The sequence below is a fragment of the Amblyraja radiata genome, chromosome 25, assembly GCF_010909765.2.
Source record: "Amblyraja radiata isolate CabotCenter1 chromosome 25, sAmbRad1.1.pri, whole genome shotgun sequence".
NCBI classification, from domain to species: domain Eukaryota; kingdom Metazoa; phylum Chordata; class Chondrichthyes; order Rajiformes; family Rajidae; genus Amblyraja; species Amblyraja radiata.
In genome coordinates, this window is record NC_045980.1 from 25995050 (window position 1) to 26014537 (window position 19488).

Below are 19488 nucleotides of genomic sequence, written 5' to 3' on the forward strand. Positions count from 1 at the left end.
AGATTACACGCCACTTGTCCTGGAAACTGCCGCCCCATCGGAGCTCAGTCGGTTAATGAAAATGTCTTATTGAATCCGTGTTGTCGGTGCGTTGGTGTTTTGCGCAGTTTGTGAGTATTTTACTTTCCTGGACATTATACTTATTTCTGTTCACCATTAATTTGGGATTATCTCCCACATTTCAGCAAACTTATCAATTTTTTTTCTGATATTTTTCTTTGCTCAGACTTAAGCGCGGCTGTTACAGTAAATCAGCCGCCTTCGATGTCCACCTCTACGGGACAGAAAATACAAATATCCTGCACAATATCCGGTTCCAGTTCAGGCACTAACTATGTCTCGTGGTACCAACAGATTCATGGCAAAACTCCTAAGTATCTATTCTACTATGAATCCGGCACCATTTTGGAAGGCACGGACATTCCAGACCGTTTTTCCATCTCGGTGTCAGGGAGCTCTGTAATATTCGCAATATCTAGCGTTCAATCGGTGGATGCTGCTGACTATTACTGTGCCAAATGGGATAGTGGTTTACATTTCGGTAAAGGAACGAGGCTGGGTATTGGCGGTAAGTAAAATATGTTCATCGGACAGCGCGCTGTTTTCTTTTTTCTTTTAATGCAGATATTGCTTGATTTAATGTCCTGAGTTCACACTATACTTGATTGGGCCAGCTGTATTTCAGTGCAGATAGTGCGATCTTGCTATACAGATGTTCCGAGTTCACTTGGACATAACTCAGTGAAATGACTGCGAAAGCGAGCTAATGCTTTGTCTTGAGCTTCGTTCAATAAATTGCGGAAATATTCGCAGTGATTGTCCAGATATGAAAGGAAATTGCTTGGGTAACGGGGTTCGCCAACGTTAATATTCAACACTGTCAAAAATCCGGGTGACGGGTTGAACAAGGATATCAAAATGCGAAATGCGAAAGGAGAAAGTTTCGCACATTTCCTTCAGAAATTGTGTTTAATACGTAGAGCAGCTTTTCGTGGACGCAGCCGTGTATTTCAAATATAAATGAACATTCGAACTATAATGTCATTCTTGCTTGTGAACGACATCTGCGAATCGGTGACATTGGCTTTCGAAGACTAGTTTCCATATATTTTTGCCGAACATAAATAGCGTCACCCTCCATCTCAAAGCGTGCCGTCGATAAGTTATTATCTGTTATTATAAATTTTGCGATCGCGAATGGTTTATATCTGCTGATATATTTAAATAAATGTAAAGCCGGAGATGTGTAGTAAAATGAACATTATAAAAGTTACAATAATGTATTCAGTTTTATAAAATACTGCAGCCACGATCTATCACAGATGGTTTCCCGGTGTTTATACAGAGGGTAGACAGGATCTATTTTAGTTGCTTTCACGCACTTTGTTTATTGTTCACCCAATTAAAATAAACACACTATAATGGTTTGAAATAGGTCGAGAATAAAACGACATTTCTATAAATGAGTGCTTTAATGAGATGTATTTTCGGCAAATAATGATATCTCAACGACAGCAATTCTCCAATTAAATGTGACTTCTTATTAAACAGATCCTCGGGCACCGATCGTGACGGTCCTCCCGCCTGCAGCCGATGAAGTTACCTCAAAGGGCACCGCCACCCTGGTGTGTTTGGTGAACGGCTTTAATCCGGGCTCAGTGGCCGTTGAATGGAGCGTCGACGGCAGTGCAAAAAATAGCGGTGGAGCGCTATCGTGGAGCGGGCGATGCCTTGCCTGGGTCGCCGCGCTGGAGCTCCGGTGAGCTGAGACCGCCGGGAACAACATCGCGGAGCTACGGGTTTGAGGAGCGGCCAGCCGCGGGCAGCGGCGCCGAACTGTACACCGGGAGCCTGGGATCTCGCGACGAGATCGCCAGTAGTGGAGCTCCAACCGGCGCGGCCTTGTTGGCTTCGGAAGCCGCGGCCTCCAGTACGGAAGCGGCCGTTCCAGGGTTCCCAGGCCGCTGCGAGGATTCTCCCGACGCCGGAGCAACATCACCCGGCGAGAACGGCCAGGAACATCGGGCCTCCGTAGAGGCAACTGTGGAGGCCTCAATGTAGCAATGTTACAAAATTTTGAGATTTTAAAAATCAAGTCTGTAATTTATCCCATCAGATAAAGCATAAAAATAAGTTTAATTTGACATCTAATTCACTTTCATATCTCAAGTATTTAAAAAGTTATGGCCATTTTCATACTCGGAAATGAGCATCTTGTTCCCTATTGATTTTCTATGGACATAACAAAAAAGTTGTGATCGTGAACAGTCAAAAGCCCATAACTTTCTTAAAAATTAAGAGAACTGAATGAAATTTTCAGTTATCATAGATTGAAGCATTCTGAAACAAATATAAAATAATCTTACTTGGATGACCTGAAATTAAAGCATATAATTAGTTAGTTACCTAATTGTAGCTAATTTCAGACTTCAATTACTAGATCTAAACATCTATCCATTTCTTAATAAATGATTAACATTTTTAAATAGCCTAAATGTCCAAATAATATTCACAAATAATTCACAATAAAACATGATTTTAAAATCTCATTTACATTAATTTATAGGCCAAATGGAAGGAATTTAGTGTTCAATTGCTGTAAATAAATGCCCATTTAAATCAGCTTTCCAGTGGGTCCCTGTGGAACGCGCTGGTTTAGAACGTTCACATTGCGGTAGATTTGTGCCCCAAATGCCGAGAAAAATACTGCGCGATATAATGGGGCCAAATTGAGCTACTCGCAATATTAAATTTTGTATAAAAGGATCTTTAGAAGCCCTTTTGAATGTAAAAATATACAACCTAACTTCTGCTATTTTCTTTATGAGACCATGCGGTTGCTGACGGTCGCGGGTTTAAAGATTGATTTTTAAACTACTATAACTATTATTCAAGGCCTTTAAACCTAATAATAGCTTTTGCGACGGGTTCTTCCAGCGATTTTTCGTTAATAATTAACTAGGCTGAACATCTTCGATTTGAACAGCCTAGAGAAAATCGCGTTTTAAACCCGCCCCCTCTAAACGGCGCCAAAATCGCGCACACCCGCAGCGGAAGATTTTCAAAGACGCTTCAGGTAGGCTTTGCAACATACCTACTCAATGGGCCCGACTATGGGTGAACTGGGGTTGGGGACTGGACCTTGTGCCTTCCCTCATGGTGGGAACCATTGTGGGGGGATGTTCTTTATGTTTAAACCTCTTATTAATGTTATGTCTGTATTCTTTCTTTATGTGCTGCACTGGCAAGAAGCATTTCACTACACCTAGGTGTATGTGACTAATAAATAACCTTTGAACCTTTTGAACCTTTAGATAAATATCTCAGATACAGTAAAAGTGCATCGTGGTGTTACACTGAGACAGTATATAGAGTCGCCAGATTTGGCTCCATTTTCATATCCCAGTTATTGTTAATGCAGGGTTCTTGACCTGACCATGAGAATCCGCTGCCCTGCCAGCGTTACAGGTTCTTCATCGGCCCCCTTCACCGTCAGGGTAGTGCACTCCCTCCCGCAGTCAGTCTGCTTAACGGCCCTTCCTCCCACTCCTTCATCTCCGGCCGGCGAGCCGGGCCTTCTGGATGGGTTCCCTGTCCGGTCCGCGGCACCAGTCCTCGGCGCGAGATCGACTCTGAGAACTCCTCTTGCACTTATTTGGTTCATCCTAAATGTAGACTATTATCTAAATGGTGGCCGACTAGGAAAAGGGGAGATGCAGCGAGACCTGGGTGTCATGGTACACCAGTCATTGAAAGTGGGCATGCAGGTGCAGCAGGCAGTGAAGAAAGCGAATGGTATGTTAGCTTTCATAGCAAAAGGATTTGAGTATAGGAGCAGGGAGGTTCTACTGCAGTTGTACAGGGTCTTGGTGAGACCACACCTGGAGTATTGCGTACAGTTTTGGTCTCCAAATCTGAGGAAGGACATTATTGCCATAGAGGGAGTGCAGAGAAGGTTCACCAGACTGATTCCTGGGATGTCAGGACTGTCTTATGAAGAAAGACTGGATAGACTTGGTTTATACTCTCTAGAATTTAGGAGATTGAGAGGGGATCTTATAGAAACTTATAAAATTCTTAAGGGTTTGGACAGGCTAGATGCAGGAAGATTGCTCCCGATGTTGGGGAAGTCCAGGACAAGGGGTCACAGCTTAAGGATAAGGGGGAAATCCTTTAAAACCGAGATGAGAAGAACTTTTTTCACACAGAGAGTGGTGAATCTCTGGAACTCCCTGCCACAGAGGGTAGTCGAGGCCAGTTCATTGGCTATATTTAAGAGGGAGTTAGATGTGGCCCTTGTGGCTAAGGGGATCAGAGGGTATGGAGAGAAGGCAGGTACGGGATACTGAGTTGGATGATCAGCCATGATCATATTGAATGGCGGTGCAGGCTCGAAGGGCCGAATGGCCTACTCCTGCACCTAATTTCTATGTTTCTATGTCTATGTTTCTATTTGTGTTAACCACACAGCTGCACTTATTAATAAATCAATTAATCTGTCTCAATTGGCGTCCGTATACCGTCTATTTTAACAACAGGTGCAATATCACCTTTACATTCACGATATTCCTGTCACCTGTCACCATTTTGCCCCATGGGCTTGATCTTCCGATGTAAAAAAAACGCAATGTTCTCCTTACTTATAACACCTCTATTTGTTTAAGTCTCATCTACCCAATTTTTACCCGATTAGTAAGAAGGTGGTCCCAGCATGATTCTCGTGGCCATGAGCTCATTGAAATATTGAAATGTTTATTCTATTGCAAAACGTATATCGGCTACGCCAGGCGTTGAACTGCCTTATAAGATTCTGTTCCAGAGCTAATTTGCGTGGGGCACTGTGAACACTGGGATTATTAACACTGAACTTCTTAATTTCAAACCGAGCTCCCAAACTTCTCGTAGAACAAGTCCACATTTGGCGCTTTGAACCTTGCCAGTACTTAGGCGGACTTAGATGTGTGTGCCATTTCAATTCCGCCACAATATTTCTCCAGAGACATGAATATGCGTTAACTCTCCGCTCTGCACACTGGACACATACATTGGCGTTCTTCGTCAAAGTTCATAAAACAGAATGTTAGTTTGCCCAGCGCCATCCATAATACTTCCTTTCTTCTTCATCTATGTAAACGTGGCTCTAATGGACAATGTTAAATCTGAAACCCCTGTATCACCGCAACCTGCAATCTCATATTTATTTCGTTCACATTTACACCCCCTGGTCACTGTTTTTTGAACTAATCTTTTTTCTTCATCATCTTGGTTTAATTTATTGTACTGAGCTTTACTGAAAACGGGTTTGAATGTGTGCTATCTGGTCAACGAAAGGACTAGATATGATTTTAGTCCTTACTTCAGACGAAGAAGGTCTGAAGAAGGGGTTCGGCCCGAAACGTTGCCTATTTCCTTCGCTCCATAGATGCTGCTGCAACCGCTGAGTTTCTCCAGCATTTTTGTGTACCTTCGATTTTCCAGCATCTGCAGTTCCTTCTTAAACACAATAGTTAGCAGTGTTGCAGGTGACACAAAGGAGGGTGGTATCGTAGATAGTAAAGATGGTTGTCAAAAATTGCAGCATGATCTTGATTGGTTGGGTACATTGGGCTTTATCAGTCAGAGCATTGATTATAGAGGTTGGGATGTCACGTTGCAGTCGTATAAGGCATTGGAGTGGCTGCATTTAGAGTATTGTGTTCAATTTTGGACACCTTGTTACAAGAACGATATTGTCAGGCTGGAAATGGTGCAGAGAAGATATATGTGAATGTTGCTGGGACTCATGGGCCCGAGCAATGGGCAGAGGATGAGCAGGCTAGGACTCTATGCCTTGAAACGCAGGAGGGCTAAGGTTGATTTTATAGAGCTGTACAAAATCATGTGAGGAATAGATCCGATAGACAGATCGGAAGATTATCTTGGCCAGGTTAGAAGAATCGACAACCAGAGAGGTTTAAGTTGAGGGGGGGGGGGGGGTAGATATTTAATAGGAATCTGAGGGGTGAGATTTCCATGCAAAGGGAGATGGGTGCATGGAACGAGCTGCCGGAAGGGGGTAGTTATAGCAGATGCCGTTACAATGTTGAAGAAACTTTTAGGCAGATACATGGATAGAACAGGTCCACAGGGATGTGGGCCAACTGCAGGCGGGCGGGACTAGTGTATATAGACATGTTGGCCGGTGTGGGCAGTTGGGCGGAAGGGCCTGTTTCAACGCGTAAGACTCGTGACTCTCACTCAGCGCCTGAAACTACACACGGAATTGAATTATGCAACACCTCTGCTTTCACGTTCAGTTTGTGTCTACAGTACATCTTGGGATTGGTGATCGCTTTATGGAGCACCTGGACTCAGTCCGTAAATTAAATCCGGAGCTTCCAATTCGGCCTTTCTGTGTGGCTTCCTGTATTATTGCAACGAGTTACAATTCAAGGTTGACGAATATCGCCACATCTTCTGTCTGGACATGGTGCTGCTTTCCCGACTGAGAATCAAATTCCACAAAATTTGGTAACTCATTCTTCACTTCTCCCTCTATCAGAGCTGGCCGTTTCTGCCCGTCACCATTTGACTCCCTTTTCCTTATTCTATTCTTATAATCCGTTAGCATCACCATTAATAAGAACATATATAGACAGATAGGCATACAGCAATGTGCTGGCAACTGCCCCATTAACACAAAAGAAAGCAATCAGTTGAATTCCCTGTGTTATCAACATTCTTCTCCCTCCTTTTCTGGCACTGACACGAAATAGCCTTTCTCCCCTGCATGGGGCTCCAGACGAGAAACGTAGGCTAATTGTAACTAAATTATACATTACCAATTATGTCTGCCTTGCCCTTTCAAATCGTGTGTCGCTGTTAAGATATTTTAATTCACATTAAGTTAGTTAAGAATTATTATCTGACACATCCCATTTGTTATCAATTTCATAATTTGCAAGATTAAGCGAGCATTGCAAATTGCCTGTATTATGTGGGTGAGTAAAGGACCTGTCCCACGAGCATGCGACTCCATGCGGCAAGCGCGACCTAACGTGGTCGCTTGAGCCGTACGGCCTCGCGGGGCTTGTCCCACTTCGATCGCCGGAGTCGTATGGAGTTGTGCGAAGCTGGTCCCGACATCGCGCGGGGCCCCGAAAAACTGACCGTGTTCAAAAGTTCCGCGCCTGCCGGCCCGCAGCCGCCTCGACGCCGTACGCAGCGTCTTGACGCCGTACGCAGCGTCTTGACGCCGTACGTCACGCGCGAACTTCCCGCGAACTTCCCACGGACTTCGCTCGAACTGCACGTCACTCACTCGACCTCCGCGCGGCCCCCGCTTCCGGTTTGGTCGCGCTTGCATATCCAAGCCCTAATGTGTACAACTTGGAGTTTACCTTGCAAACAACTATATAATAATGCGTAAGATAGACACAAAATACTGGAGTAATTCCGCGAGTCATTTCGCATCCTCAGCGAAAAAGGATGGATGACAGCTTCTGCAGCAAACGCTCAATGCAAACCAGCAAATGCAGCTGTTTTTGCGCATTCTATACATTATTATGCGTCTGTTGTTCTTGTCTGCCTAATAAGATCATAAGTGTTAAGATCATGAGTGATGGGTGCAGAATTAGGCCATATGACCGATCAAGTCTACTCCCCATAAACTGTGATACCCGCACTAATCATACATTTATCTATCTCTTAAAATTGGCCTCCACAGCCTTCTGTGGCAAATAATTCCACTGATTCACCAATAAATTCCTCCTTATCTCCTTCCTAAAAGAACGTTCTTTAATTATGTGTCTAGTCCTGGACTCACTACTACTGGACACATCCGCTCCACATCCACACTATCCAAGCCTTGAACTATTCTGCCCGTTTCAATGAGGTCCCATCTCATTCTTCTAAACTCCAGCGAGTACAGTCCCAGTGCCGTCAAACGCTCATTAGACGTTAACCCACTCATTCCTGTGATCATTCTTGTTAACCTCTTCTGGACCCTTTCCAGAGGCAACACACCCTTCCTCAGATACGGTGCCCAGCATTGCTCTCAATATACCAAATCCGACCCGACCAGCGCCTTATAGAGCAAGAGCATGACATTCCTGTTTTCTTATAACCATATAACAATTTCAGCACGTAAACAGGCCATCTCGACCCTTCTAGTCCGTGCCGAACACATAATCTCCCCTAGCCCCATATACCTGCGCTCAGACCATAACCGTCCATTCCTTTCCCATCCATATAACTATCCAATTTATTTTTAAATGATAAAAACGAACCTGCCTCCACCACCTTCACTGGAAGCTCATTCCACACAGCTACCACTCTCTGAGTAAAGAAGTTCCCCCTCATGTTACCCCTAAACTTCAGTCCCTTAATTCTCAAGTCATGTCCCCTTGTTTGAAGCTTCCCTACTGTCAGTGGGAAAAGCTTTTCCACGTCAACTCTGTCTATCCCTCTCATCATTTTAAAAACCTCTATCAAGTCCCCCCTTAACCTTCTGCGCTCCAAAGAATAAAGCCCTAACTTGTTCAACCTTTCTCTGTAACTTAGTTGCTGAAACCCAGGCAACATTCTAGTAAATCTCCTCTGTACTCTCTCTATTTTGTTGACATCCTTCCTATAATTAGGCGACCAAAATTGTACACCATACTCCAGAATTGGCCTCACCAATGCCTTGTACAATTTTAACATTACATCCCAACTTCTATACTCAATGCTCTGATTTATAAAGGCCAGCACACCAAAAGCTTTCTTTACCACCCTATCTACATGAGATTCCACTTTCAGGGAACTGTGCACAGTTATTCCCAGATCCCTCTGTTCACCTACATTCTTCAATTCCCTACCATTCACCATGTACGTCCTATTTTGATTTGTCCTGCCAAGATGTAGCACCTCACACTTATCAGCATTAAACTCCATCTGCCATCTTTCAGCCCACTCTTCCAACTGGCATAAATCTCTCTGTAGACTTTGAAACTCTACTTCATTACCCGCAACCCCACCTATTTTAGTATCATCTGCATACTTACTAATCCAATTTACCACACCATCGTCCAGATCATTGATGTACATGACAAACAACAGTGGACCCAACACAGATCCCTGTGGCACCCCACTCGTCACTGGCCTCCAACCTGACAAACAACCATCCACCATTATACAAGCCCTCTCGAAATAAATGTTATCATTGCTTTCTTTACTACCGAATTCACTTGCGAATTCACTTTTTGGAGATCCTATACCAGTAGTCCCAAATCCCTTTGCACCTCCGCTTCCTGGATTCTCTCCCAATTTAGAAACGAGTCTACGCCTTTATTCCTTGGTGACAATGTTGCAGTTGGCTATACATAAGGGACTCCAGACGGCGCAGACTGCGGCCTTGTTGCACTTGTGGTGGACAGCGACAAAGTTTAGGTTTATATCATTTAAATAAGAAACTTCACCCTGTAACATGTCGAACGTTTTCAATGTTGTTGGGGCTCATTGCAACATGTGGTGAGTATTCAATCACAGCCGTATTGCTCTTTTTTAAAACAATACCAGAGAAGTCTTGAGAATTTAGGTCAATGAGCCATTAGGAGGTAGTGACCATAATATGGTAAATTTTAATCTACAATTTGAGAGGGAGAAGGGTAAATCGGAGGTGTCAGTGTTGAACAAAGGGGACTATGGAACCATGAGGGAGGAGCTGGCCAACGTTGTATGGAAAGATACGCTTGCAGGGATGACAGTGGAACAACAATGGCAGGTATTTCTAGGAATAATACAGAAGGTGCAGGATCAGTTCATTCCAAAGAGGAAGAAAGATTCCAAGGGGAGTAAGGGGCGACCGTGGCTGACAGTATAAAAATAAAAGAGAAGAGGTGCAACGTAGCAAAGATGAGTGGTAAGCAAGAGGATTGGGTAATGTATAAAGAGCAACAGAAGACAACTAAAAAGGCAATACGGGGAGAAAAGACGAGGTACGAATGTAAGCTAGCCAAGAATATGAAGGAGGGTAGTAAACGCTTCTTTAGGTATGTGAAGAGGAAAAAAATAGTTAAGACCAAAGTTGGACCCTTGAAGACTGAAAAAAGGTGATTTTATTATGGGGAACAAGGAAATGGCAGATGAGTTGAACAGGTACTTTGGATCCGTCTTCAATAAGGCGGATACAAACAATCGTCCTGATATACTAGTGGCCAGAGGATCTGGGGTGACCGAAGAACTGAAGGAAATCCACATTAAGCAGGGAATGGTGTTGGGTAGACAGATGGGACTGAAGGCTGATAAAACTCCAGGGCCTGAAGGAAGTGACTCTAGAAACTGTCGTCATTGGTGATCATTTTCCAATGTTCTATAGATTCAGGATCAGTTCCTGTGGATTAGAGGGTAGCTAATGTCATCCCACATTTTAAGAAAGGTGGGAGAGAGAAAACAGGGGATTATAGGCCAGTTAGCCTGGCATCGGTGGTGGGGAAGATGCTGGAGTCAATCATAAAAGATGAAATAGCGGCTCATTTGGATAGCAGTAACAGGATCGGCTGGGTGGTTGGCAGTGTGAGCTGTGAGGAGGATGCTATGAGAATGCAGGGTGACTTGGACAGGTTGGGTGAGTGGGCAGATGCATGGCAGATCCAGTTTAATGTGGATAAATGTGAGGTTGTCCACTTTGGTAGCAAAAGCAGGAAGGCAGATTATTATCTAAATGGTGTCAAGCTGGGAAAAGGGGAAGTACAACGGGATCTGGAGGTCCTTGTTCATCAGTCAATGAAAGTAAGCATGGAGATACAGCAGGCAGCGAAGAAAGCGTATGTCATGTTGGCCTTCATAACAAGAGGAGTTGCGTATAATAAGACAACACGTAAGACCACACCTGGAGCATTGTGTGCAGTTTGGGACCCCTAATTTGAGGAAGGACATTCTTGCTATTGAGGGAGTGCAGCGTAGGTTTACAAGGTTAATTCCCAGGATTGCAGGACTTTCATATGCTGAGAGAATGGAGCGGGTGGGCCTGTATACTCTGGAATTTAGAAGGATGAGAGGATCTCATTGAAACATATAACATTATTAAGGGTTTGGACACGCTAGAGGCAGGAAACATGTTCGCGATGTTGGGGGAGTCCAGAACCAGTTTAAAAATAAGGGGTAAGCCTCTTAGAACAGAGATGAGGAAACACATTTTTACACAGAGAGTTGTGAGTGTGGAATTATCTGCCTCAGAGGGTGATGGGGGCCGGTTCTCTGGATACTTTCAAGAGAGAGCTAGATAGGGCTCTTAAAGATAGCGGAGTCAGGGGAGAAGGCAGGAACGGGGTACTGCTTGGGGATGATCAGCCATGATCACCTTGAATGACCTATTGTCTATTATAATTTAGTATTGAGTGGGGAGCTGGAATGAGATGGAATGGAGATAGATATTTTTGTTTCCAAGACCATCTTTATCATAGCAAAATACGAGAAAATACTCACAAAGGAACAAATTCACGCCCTTTTGCTCATTAAGTCTTAACTGCTAATAACAATGAGTCACATGAATGTCTGCTTTTCCAGATTCCTGTTTGCTATGGCTAGTCTGTAGACCTCTCCGTTCCTGGAATGTCTTTTTATCGAGTGTCCACACACAAGATAAGAAGTTGTTCAACCAGAGCTGAACACACTTCTCTGCATCTGCACAATGGTGTCTGTCTTGTCGCTTCTTGTGCTTCTTGTGCGTGGTGGTGGAAAGATTGATGGAAACAGGTCCGCGGCGTGAACGCTCTTTCCTTGACCCCAATGAATAAGTCTGATCTAGAAAAAAAGGGTAAATATATTTTAGAATTAGCTGTTTATCATGGAACTCAAAAACCGAGGGGTTATTTATTTAATCAAGTGCCCAGCTAGTCTCAGACGTCTCTAGGAAAGAAATAGAGAGATACCAGTACACATCTGGGCGTACAGTGGGATCAACACTGTTTTATTGGTACACAGTGTCCACTTTCCACGAATGTGAAATATGAAACAATCATGCAGCAGTGCACTCTGCTCGCTCTCGCTTGATCATATCTAATTCTCCAACATTTGTGGGATTTTTGTGTGGATCTCTGGGAACGCGGTATTCATTGTTCATTCAACACTGGGAACGCAGAGACACAAGGAACTGCGGATACTGGAATCTTGAGTAAAGCACAAACTGCTGGAGTAACTGAGGGGGTCAAGCAGCATCTGTGGATAGACATTTGGGAAGATTGTGATGAACAGCCTTGAGCCACTGCCATCGTTCTCGTGTTCATTTTCATACAGCATTGCACGTTGCAAAGTGAAGAACGGCAGCAGTGAGAGCAATGCGAGATATTTACAACCCTGGACACTGTGTATCAGAGAGACTCTTGGAGGAGATTCAGCCAATAAACATTTGATAAGCATGCCCGTCGTAATGGCCTGCATACGTTTAGAATGGCTTACGCGCGCAATTGCAACTAATAGATGGAACACATTGTGTTCGCGTGCCGGCCGTGCTGGAAAGAATGGACGTTTATGTTAATGGATGGCCCAGCAATAGTAACGGCTGCTAAATTCATCTGGTTTCACGGCAATTTATGATCCATGCATTCACGTTAGTTGCCAGATCGTAATTTATATTAAGGAGTATTCAGGAATTTTAAAGGATATTCAGAACAGTGGGTGTAAATCAATGCCTTCCATTGATATTATGTCTGAACAACCATTAACATTGTCCCGGCTTCTTTGCCTGTGGCCACCTGTGTGTAGGCAGCACTGTTTGACTGTGTGACCTTCGCCTGCTCTCCCCGGATGGAAAAAAATAGTGGCGCGCGCACCCAAAATCTAACTCCGGTTATTGGAGTTTAACTTCGAAAAAACAAGTATCCCGAACAATTTCCAGATGTTAAGTTTGGAACTTTTGTTGTTGATCAAATGGAAGGAAAATGTCGTCCAAAATGTCGGGGATGGTGCGCAGATGACACAACAACTATCACGATCCATTCGTGCTGCCCTTGCAGACGTTGCTTCTCATTGCTGATGCTCATCATCCACTGGTGCTGTGTGGAATATACAAACACTGCATCAATTGTACATATAATTAGTTATCAATGATACGTATGTAGTATATCAACATGTTGTCAAACATATCACCAATTTTAAACTTCATTAAAGTCAGATGCAGCACCTCTATTTTTCTAAATGCAGGTGCCCTTCTTTGGGCAAGGATCTATAGTATTAGAGTGAAAGCAGCCAGCTCTTCCAAGCAACATACGCACCATGTAGTCTGAATTGATTCCGAAAACTGTAACTGCACTACCATTTGTTAGTGTTAATGTTAGTTAACATTCTCACACAAGAAGAATGATGGTCTGTGGGAATTATCATTTCGAAAATCCGAAAATATATCGATTTAAGATGACACTGACTAAAAACGGGGCAGAGGAGGGGGGCTGCCACCACGTTATATTCAGGGATATGATTTGTTGGACCGTTTCGCTTCCGTGTCCACTGGCGATTAAAGAGTTACAGAATATAATATTGAAAACTCTCAGATAATTTCTTCATTATATTTTTGCATAAAGATCACACAGAAAATGATAGATTGTTTATTATTAGCGAGGCGCTACTGCGCCAATCCCTTTTATTCCACGATATGAATGAGAACGCATCAAGCTATTTAGAAATACAAATGTAGAAAATAAGCCCCCCATGCTTCACAGTGGCGGAATATTTCGACGAAGGAAGGATCTGGCAATTTGTGATTGGCTTCGACGAGCATTCTGGTTTTGATTGGTTTGCATAGATAAACACACGGTGCCAACTCACCATTCCATTTATAAAGCGAGCCCTTAAGCAAGTTTAGACGCCACTTAATCAGGAAACTGACGCCCTGTCGGAGTGCAGTCGCTTAATTAATATGTCTTGCTGGATCAGTGTGGTTGGTGCTCTGCTGTTATGCGCAGTTTGTGAGTATTATACTTCCACGGAAAATAGATTTATTTCCGTGCACCATTACATTGGGATCTTCTCCCACACTTCAGCTAGCTTAATGATTTTATATTTTTCTGATCTTGATCTTTTCTCAGATGTAAACGCGGCAATGACAATAAGTCAACAGCCTTCGATGTCCACCTCTACGGGGCAGAACATACAAATATCCTGCACCATATCGGGCTCCAGTTCAGGCGGTGACTATGTCTCCTGGTACCAACAGATCCCTGGCAAAACTCCAAAGTATTTAATGTTGTATTATTCCGGCACCATTTATAAAGGCACGGACATTCCAGACCGTTTCTCCGTCTCAATGTCAGGCAACACTGCAACATTCGCAATATCTAACGTTCAAGCGGATGATGCTGCGGACTATTACTGTGCAAAATGGGATAGTGGTGTTCATTTCGGTAAAGGAACGAGGCTGGGTATTGGTGGTAAGTAAAATATATTCTTTGGACGGCGCCCTGTATTATTTTGTAAATATGTGAAATGTTTGTTGAATTAACGTCATAATTGGCGCAAATTGGAGGAACAGCAGCTCATATTTCACTTGGCCAGCTTACAATACAGCGGCATGACTTGATTTATCCAACTTCAAGTAACCTTTGAAGTTAATCGTTGTAATAGTTCCACTGTTGTCCTGGTAAGTTGCATTGTCCGTTACTCGTTTTCACCGAGCCCACAGTTAACCATGGCCTATTTCCTTTATCATCGTTATTTGTTTGCATATATTTCAATCATTTTTCTTTATCTCTCTATATCACCGTCTATATCTCTCATGTCCCTTTTCCCTGACTCTCAGTCTGAAGAAGGGGCTCGACCCGAAACGTCACCTATTCCTTTTCTCCAGAGATCCGCTAAGTTACTCCAGCGTTTTATGCCTATCTTCACATTATGCATGATTTTGAAAGGTTTATTTCGATGTAGTTGGTGCAGTGTATAGATTCCTGCTTTACAGACGCTCACGCTTCGAGTTCACTTGGTCATAGCTCAGTGAAATAACTGGAAAAGGGAGCTAAAAATCAATTTCTCAACTCGGCGCCCACTGAACCTGAGCGGGCGAATGAACACATTTAGGACTTTAACGGCTTTGGGCGAATTAACTTATTTGGGACTGTAGCTACTTTCCATCCCTTTTACGCGTTGATATCCGACCGCACCGTGCAGGGATGCGAGGGAATAATTAGTTCCACGGTGTTTTGATTGATATTGAAACAAGTGTTTCACTCTGAATCCCTTTACACTTTAGTTGAATCACGAAAATAATTGATGTCATTGTTTTCGCAGATGAGAGTCACATTTCTACCTCAAAGCAGTTTCAAATTATTCAAGACCCGAGCAAGACTTGCCCGTTCGGGCCCTACATCCTCAATATTAGAGTAGGAATCGCGCACCTGTGATTCCATTCGAACTATAATAAAATCGAAATTTGCGAATCGGTGACCGTGGTGGTTCAACGAATATTTTCCTTAAATTCCTGCGGTACTTAATTAGCGTCACCCTCTATCTCAATGGGCGCACACAATCAAATAAGTTTCAATCTGTTAATCTGTAAATTCCGCGAAGTAAATTATTTGTTACATTTAAATAGACGGCAATGGAAGTAAAGCTGGAGACGTGTAGTGAAAAACACTTTTATAAAGTTATTTTCAATAAGTGTTCAATGTTATTAAACTGTACAGCCATGATATGTCACAGTTGTTTCTGTGGTGTTTATGGATAGGACAGACAGCATCTATCCTAGTTGCTTTCAAGTTGCTTATTCGTTGTTTATCCGATTTAAACAAAAACACACACACAATGGTTTGAAATAGGTCGAGAATAAAACGATGTTCTACAAATGAATAAATGAGTGCTCTAATGGAATGCATTTTCTGAAATATGATATCTCAACGACAGCAATTCTACAATTAAACTTGACTTCTTGTTCAACAGATCCTCGGGCACCGATCGTGACGGTTCTCCCACCTTCCGCTGATGAAGTTACCTCAAAGGGCACCGCCACCCTGGTTTGTTTGGTGAACGGCTTTAACCCGGGCTCGGTGGCCGTTGAGTGGACAGTCGACGGCAGTGCAAAAAATAGCGGCGTTGAGACCAGCCCGATCCAGCAGGATAAGGACAACACGTTCAGTCTCAGCAGTTACCTGACTCTGACAGCCTCAGACTGGAACTTACACGAGCTTTACTCCTGTGAGGTTAAACACCAAACTCAGTCAAACCCGCTTAAGACAGATATCGTGAGATCCAGCTGTGTCTGATGTTGGAAACGTGAGGCTGACCTGACAAAGTTAGTTTATCATCATTGGGTTCGTCCATGTGACAAAGTTAGTAATGTATTGGACTTCGGTGTTTTCGTTCAGAAATGCCATTTGTAGTTGAGACTTCCATTTTTATGACTTGTTCACTTTAAATTTTGTTCTTTCGAAATAATGTCGTTCTTGAATGAAGCATCAAGTAGATTCAATTGCGTTATCCAACAGCATGGATGTTGCTATTGTACCCATGGTATCTTTGTAGCCGTTGAATAAAGTTTAAAAAACGCATTTCAAATGCATTGTTGATTCCCTTTGGTTTATTTCTGACCCGAACCACGATGGCTTAACACGGGTTGTGTTGTCTCGTAGATTTGAGCTACCAACATTGATTTTGTTTCTCTATTTCGATCACTAATTACAATCCTACAACAGTAGTGAGCCACTCGTCGATTTATACCATGCGTTCTCCAGCGCTTTGTCAGTCCGTGTGCAACATGAATCAGACAAAGAACCCTGTAAACCAAGCAGGGCAAACGTGGTCTTAAACCCCAAAATATCACAGAAATAAACAGATAATATTGCTAATACTCAGTAAGTCAGGCGGCATGTGGGAAGTGAGAAATAGATTAGACGTTTCAGGCTGTTTAAAAACAAAAAATCAAAAACGTCCCAACCAGCCTCGTGCGTTCAGCGTTTGTTAAATATGTCTTCGTTCATAATGTGCCCTGTTACATAATTAAATAAAATACGTGTGCAAACCTGGAAATCTGGAAATTTGGAAACGCCATTAATTCCCAACATATCAGCAGGTTTCTGTAAACGGATGGGTTGTTCGCACCTGCACTTTACACCCCTCGCACTAAGCATGGCACCTCCATCCTTCATCACAGAAGACCGTGACTTTCACACTAATCGGTGACGGGGTTTGTATTTAAATATTTACAAACATTACACTTTATTTCTTCTTTACTTCTTCTGATTATCAGCTTTAAAGAAACGGGGTGATTATTGGCGTTAGCAGAACTGCCACTGAGTTTGTATGTGGCGTGTACGTGTCTCACGGTGGTATTACACTAGAACTGGGCAACAACACTCTCAATAAAGCAAGATAATATCTACAGAAAGATGCGATGAGTGCACGGCAGCTTCATATAGACACGTGCAGAAAGAGAGAGAGAGAGAGAGAGGGGGGGGGGGGGGGAGAGAGAGGGGGGGGGGGGGGGAGAGAATAGGACGGGGGGCGGGGTTAATAGTGAACAATGAGGGAACTATATGGTATAGTTAGAGGACAATCAGTCACGGACAAACCCCTGACCTCTGTCACAAATCGCTTTTCACTTATTCCAAGCATTATTCCCAATTATTTTCACGTTACATGAGCAATCTGGGCTTTAGTCTTAATGAATGGGAAGGAGCTGCAGATGCTGGTTTAAACCAAAGATAGACACAAAAAGCTGGAGTAAATCAGCGGGTCAGAAAGCATCTCTGGAGAAAAGGAATCGGTGACGTTTTGGGGCGAGACCCTTCTTCACACTGCTTGAAGAAATGTCACCTATCATTTTCTCCAGAGATGCTGTCTGACTCGCTAAGTTACTCCAGCTTTATGTGCCTTATCTTTTCTAAATGATCCGGATTGTAGGCATTTTTTGCTGATTCAAATAAAGCGTCACATATCTGAAATTGTTCACCTGATCGTTAGTTATTTTGGAAATTCCTCTAAATCTGTAACTTGTAAATACTGAGCATTCTTTCACTCGGAACAAATTGGTCAATTAAAACGTCTTGACTATGCACCTCATTCAAATCACCATTATACCTTCCCTGTTCAGAAGACCAATTCCGATTACTCTCAAGCTGCCATTATCATGCCCAATTTATGCCCAATTTCTTCTGCGGCTTGTAATGTTTGTGCAGAAGACAACAGCAAATATTTGAGTCTTCCCGGCCTTGCCTTTTCCTTCCGTCCCCATGGTGTCCTGGTGGTCCATTGTGAGCTAGACCTTTCCCTGATCATCGATATCGGGTCTAATTTGTTCTGAATCTTTTCATAGAAACATAAAAACATAGAAAATAGGTGCAGAAGGAGGCCATTCGCCCCTTCGGGCCAGCACCGCCATTCATTGTGATCATGGCTGATCGTCCCCAATCAATAACCCGTGCCTGCCTTCTCTCCATATCCCTTGATTCCACCAGCCTCTAGAGCGCTATCTAGCTCTCTCTTAAATCCATCCAGTAATTTGGCCTCCACTGCCCTCTGTGGAAGGGAATTCCACAAATTCACAACTATGGGCGAAAACGTTTTTTCTCACCTCAGTATTAAATGCCCTCCCCTTTATTCTAAGACTGTGGCCCCTGGTTCTGGACTCGCCCAACATTGGGAACATTTTTCCCGCGGGGGGGGGGGGGGGGGGGGGGGGGGGGGGGGGGTAATCTGACAGAAGCTGATACTGTTCTCTATTATTGTACCGCTGCTGACAACCCAAATTCCACCGACCCTGGTTGTGTGGCAAATAAATTCTATCTAATCTAATCTACTGACCCAAAAGGCCGTATTTTCTCCTGTGTCGTAATGTCATTACAATATTTTACCGTTGCCTTTCGAAGATGTCTATGTGTGAGCGCCAGGACCGGCGAGAAAATCATGCACTTACACTCATGCCATGTATAAATGCTGTCGGCCTCTCTTGCTCATCATCCGCGCGAATGCTGTTAAACACGATATCAGTGTCATAACTTGAGACCTATCCACGATGGCCCACAATGCCTGTGCGAACCTCATGCCAATTTACACTAATGTCATCTGCCTGCCATATATAATGTCTATATCCCTCCATTCCCTATCTGTTCACGTGTTTGCCTAAATGCCGTTGAACCTTGCTGGGTATCTACCTACACCGCTTCTTCTAGCAAAGCGTTGCACACTTTCTGTTTAAAAAAGACATGCAAAGTGTACCCCCTTCAAACGTCCCCTCGCCTACTTTAATAAACTATATGTATATAATACTTCGGCCCTGGACAGAAAACTTTACTCCTAAGTAAAGCGACTTATCTTCACTGAGGGTATTAGAGCAATAGATAGGGATGGGAAATCGATGCAGTGTCTGGCCAACAACACATTAATCCCCAAAATAAATCAATGGACCCCCACGGGAGACGTGGTTCTCCAACTCAAGCCGTTCAGGACTCAGGCCGATGTTTTTAAATGGCGTCTTTGAGGCGAGATGCGTGGCGCCAGCAGCCGTTATGGTCGCTGTGAGTGGAGGGGAGAAGGGTTTTATTAAAA

At 43.4% G+C, this 19488-nt stretch overlaps 1 protein-coding gene and 1 gene segment (V, D, J or C); both read left to right on the plus strand.

Annotated features, from left to right (window-relative positions):
* LOC116987467 overlaps positions 1-19488 on the plus strand; it is a 50456-nt gene continuing 30968 nt past the window's right edge. Inside the window, 2 exon segments of the C gene segment in view lie at positions 1-110; positions 227-568. Coding sequence covers positions 265-568 — 304 coding nt within the window.
* On the plus strand, positions 13828-16341 carry LOC116987470 (immunoglobulin lambda-1 light chain-like). Its single transcript, XM_033043534.1, has 3 exons — positions 13828-13922; positions 14043-14384; positions 15886-16341. Exons 1-3 carry the CDS (start codon positions 13874-13876, stop codon positions 16206-16208), a joined length of 714 nt encoding a protein of 237 aa, XP_032899425.1. The 5' UTR covers positions 13828-13873; the 3' UTR covers positions 16209-16341.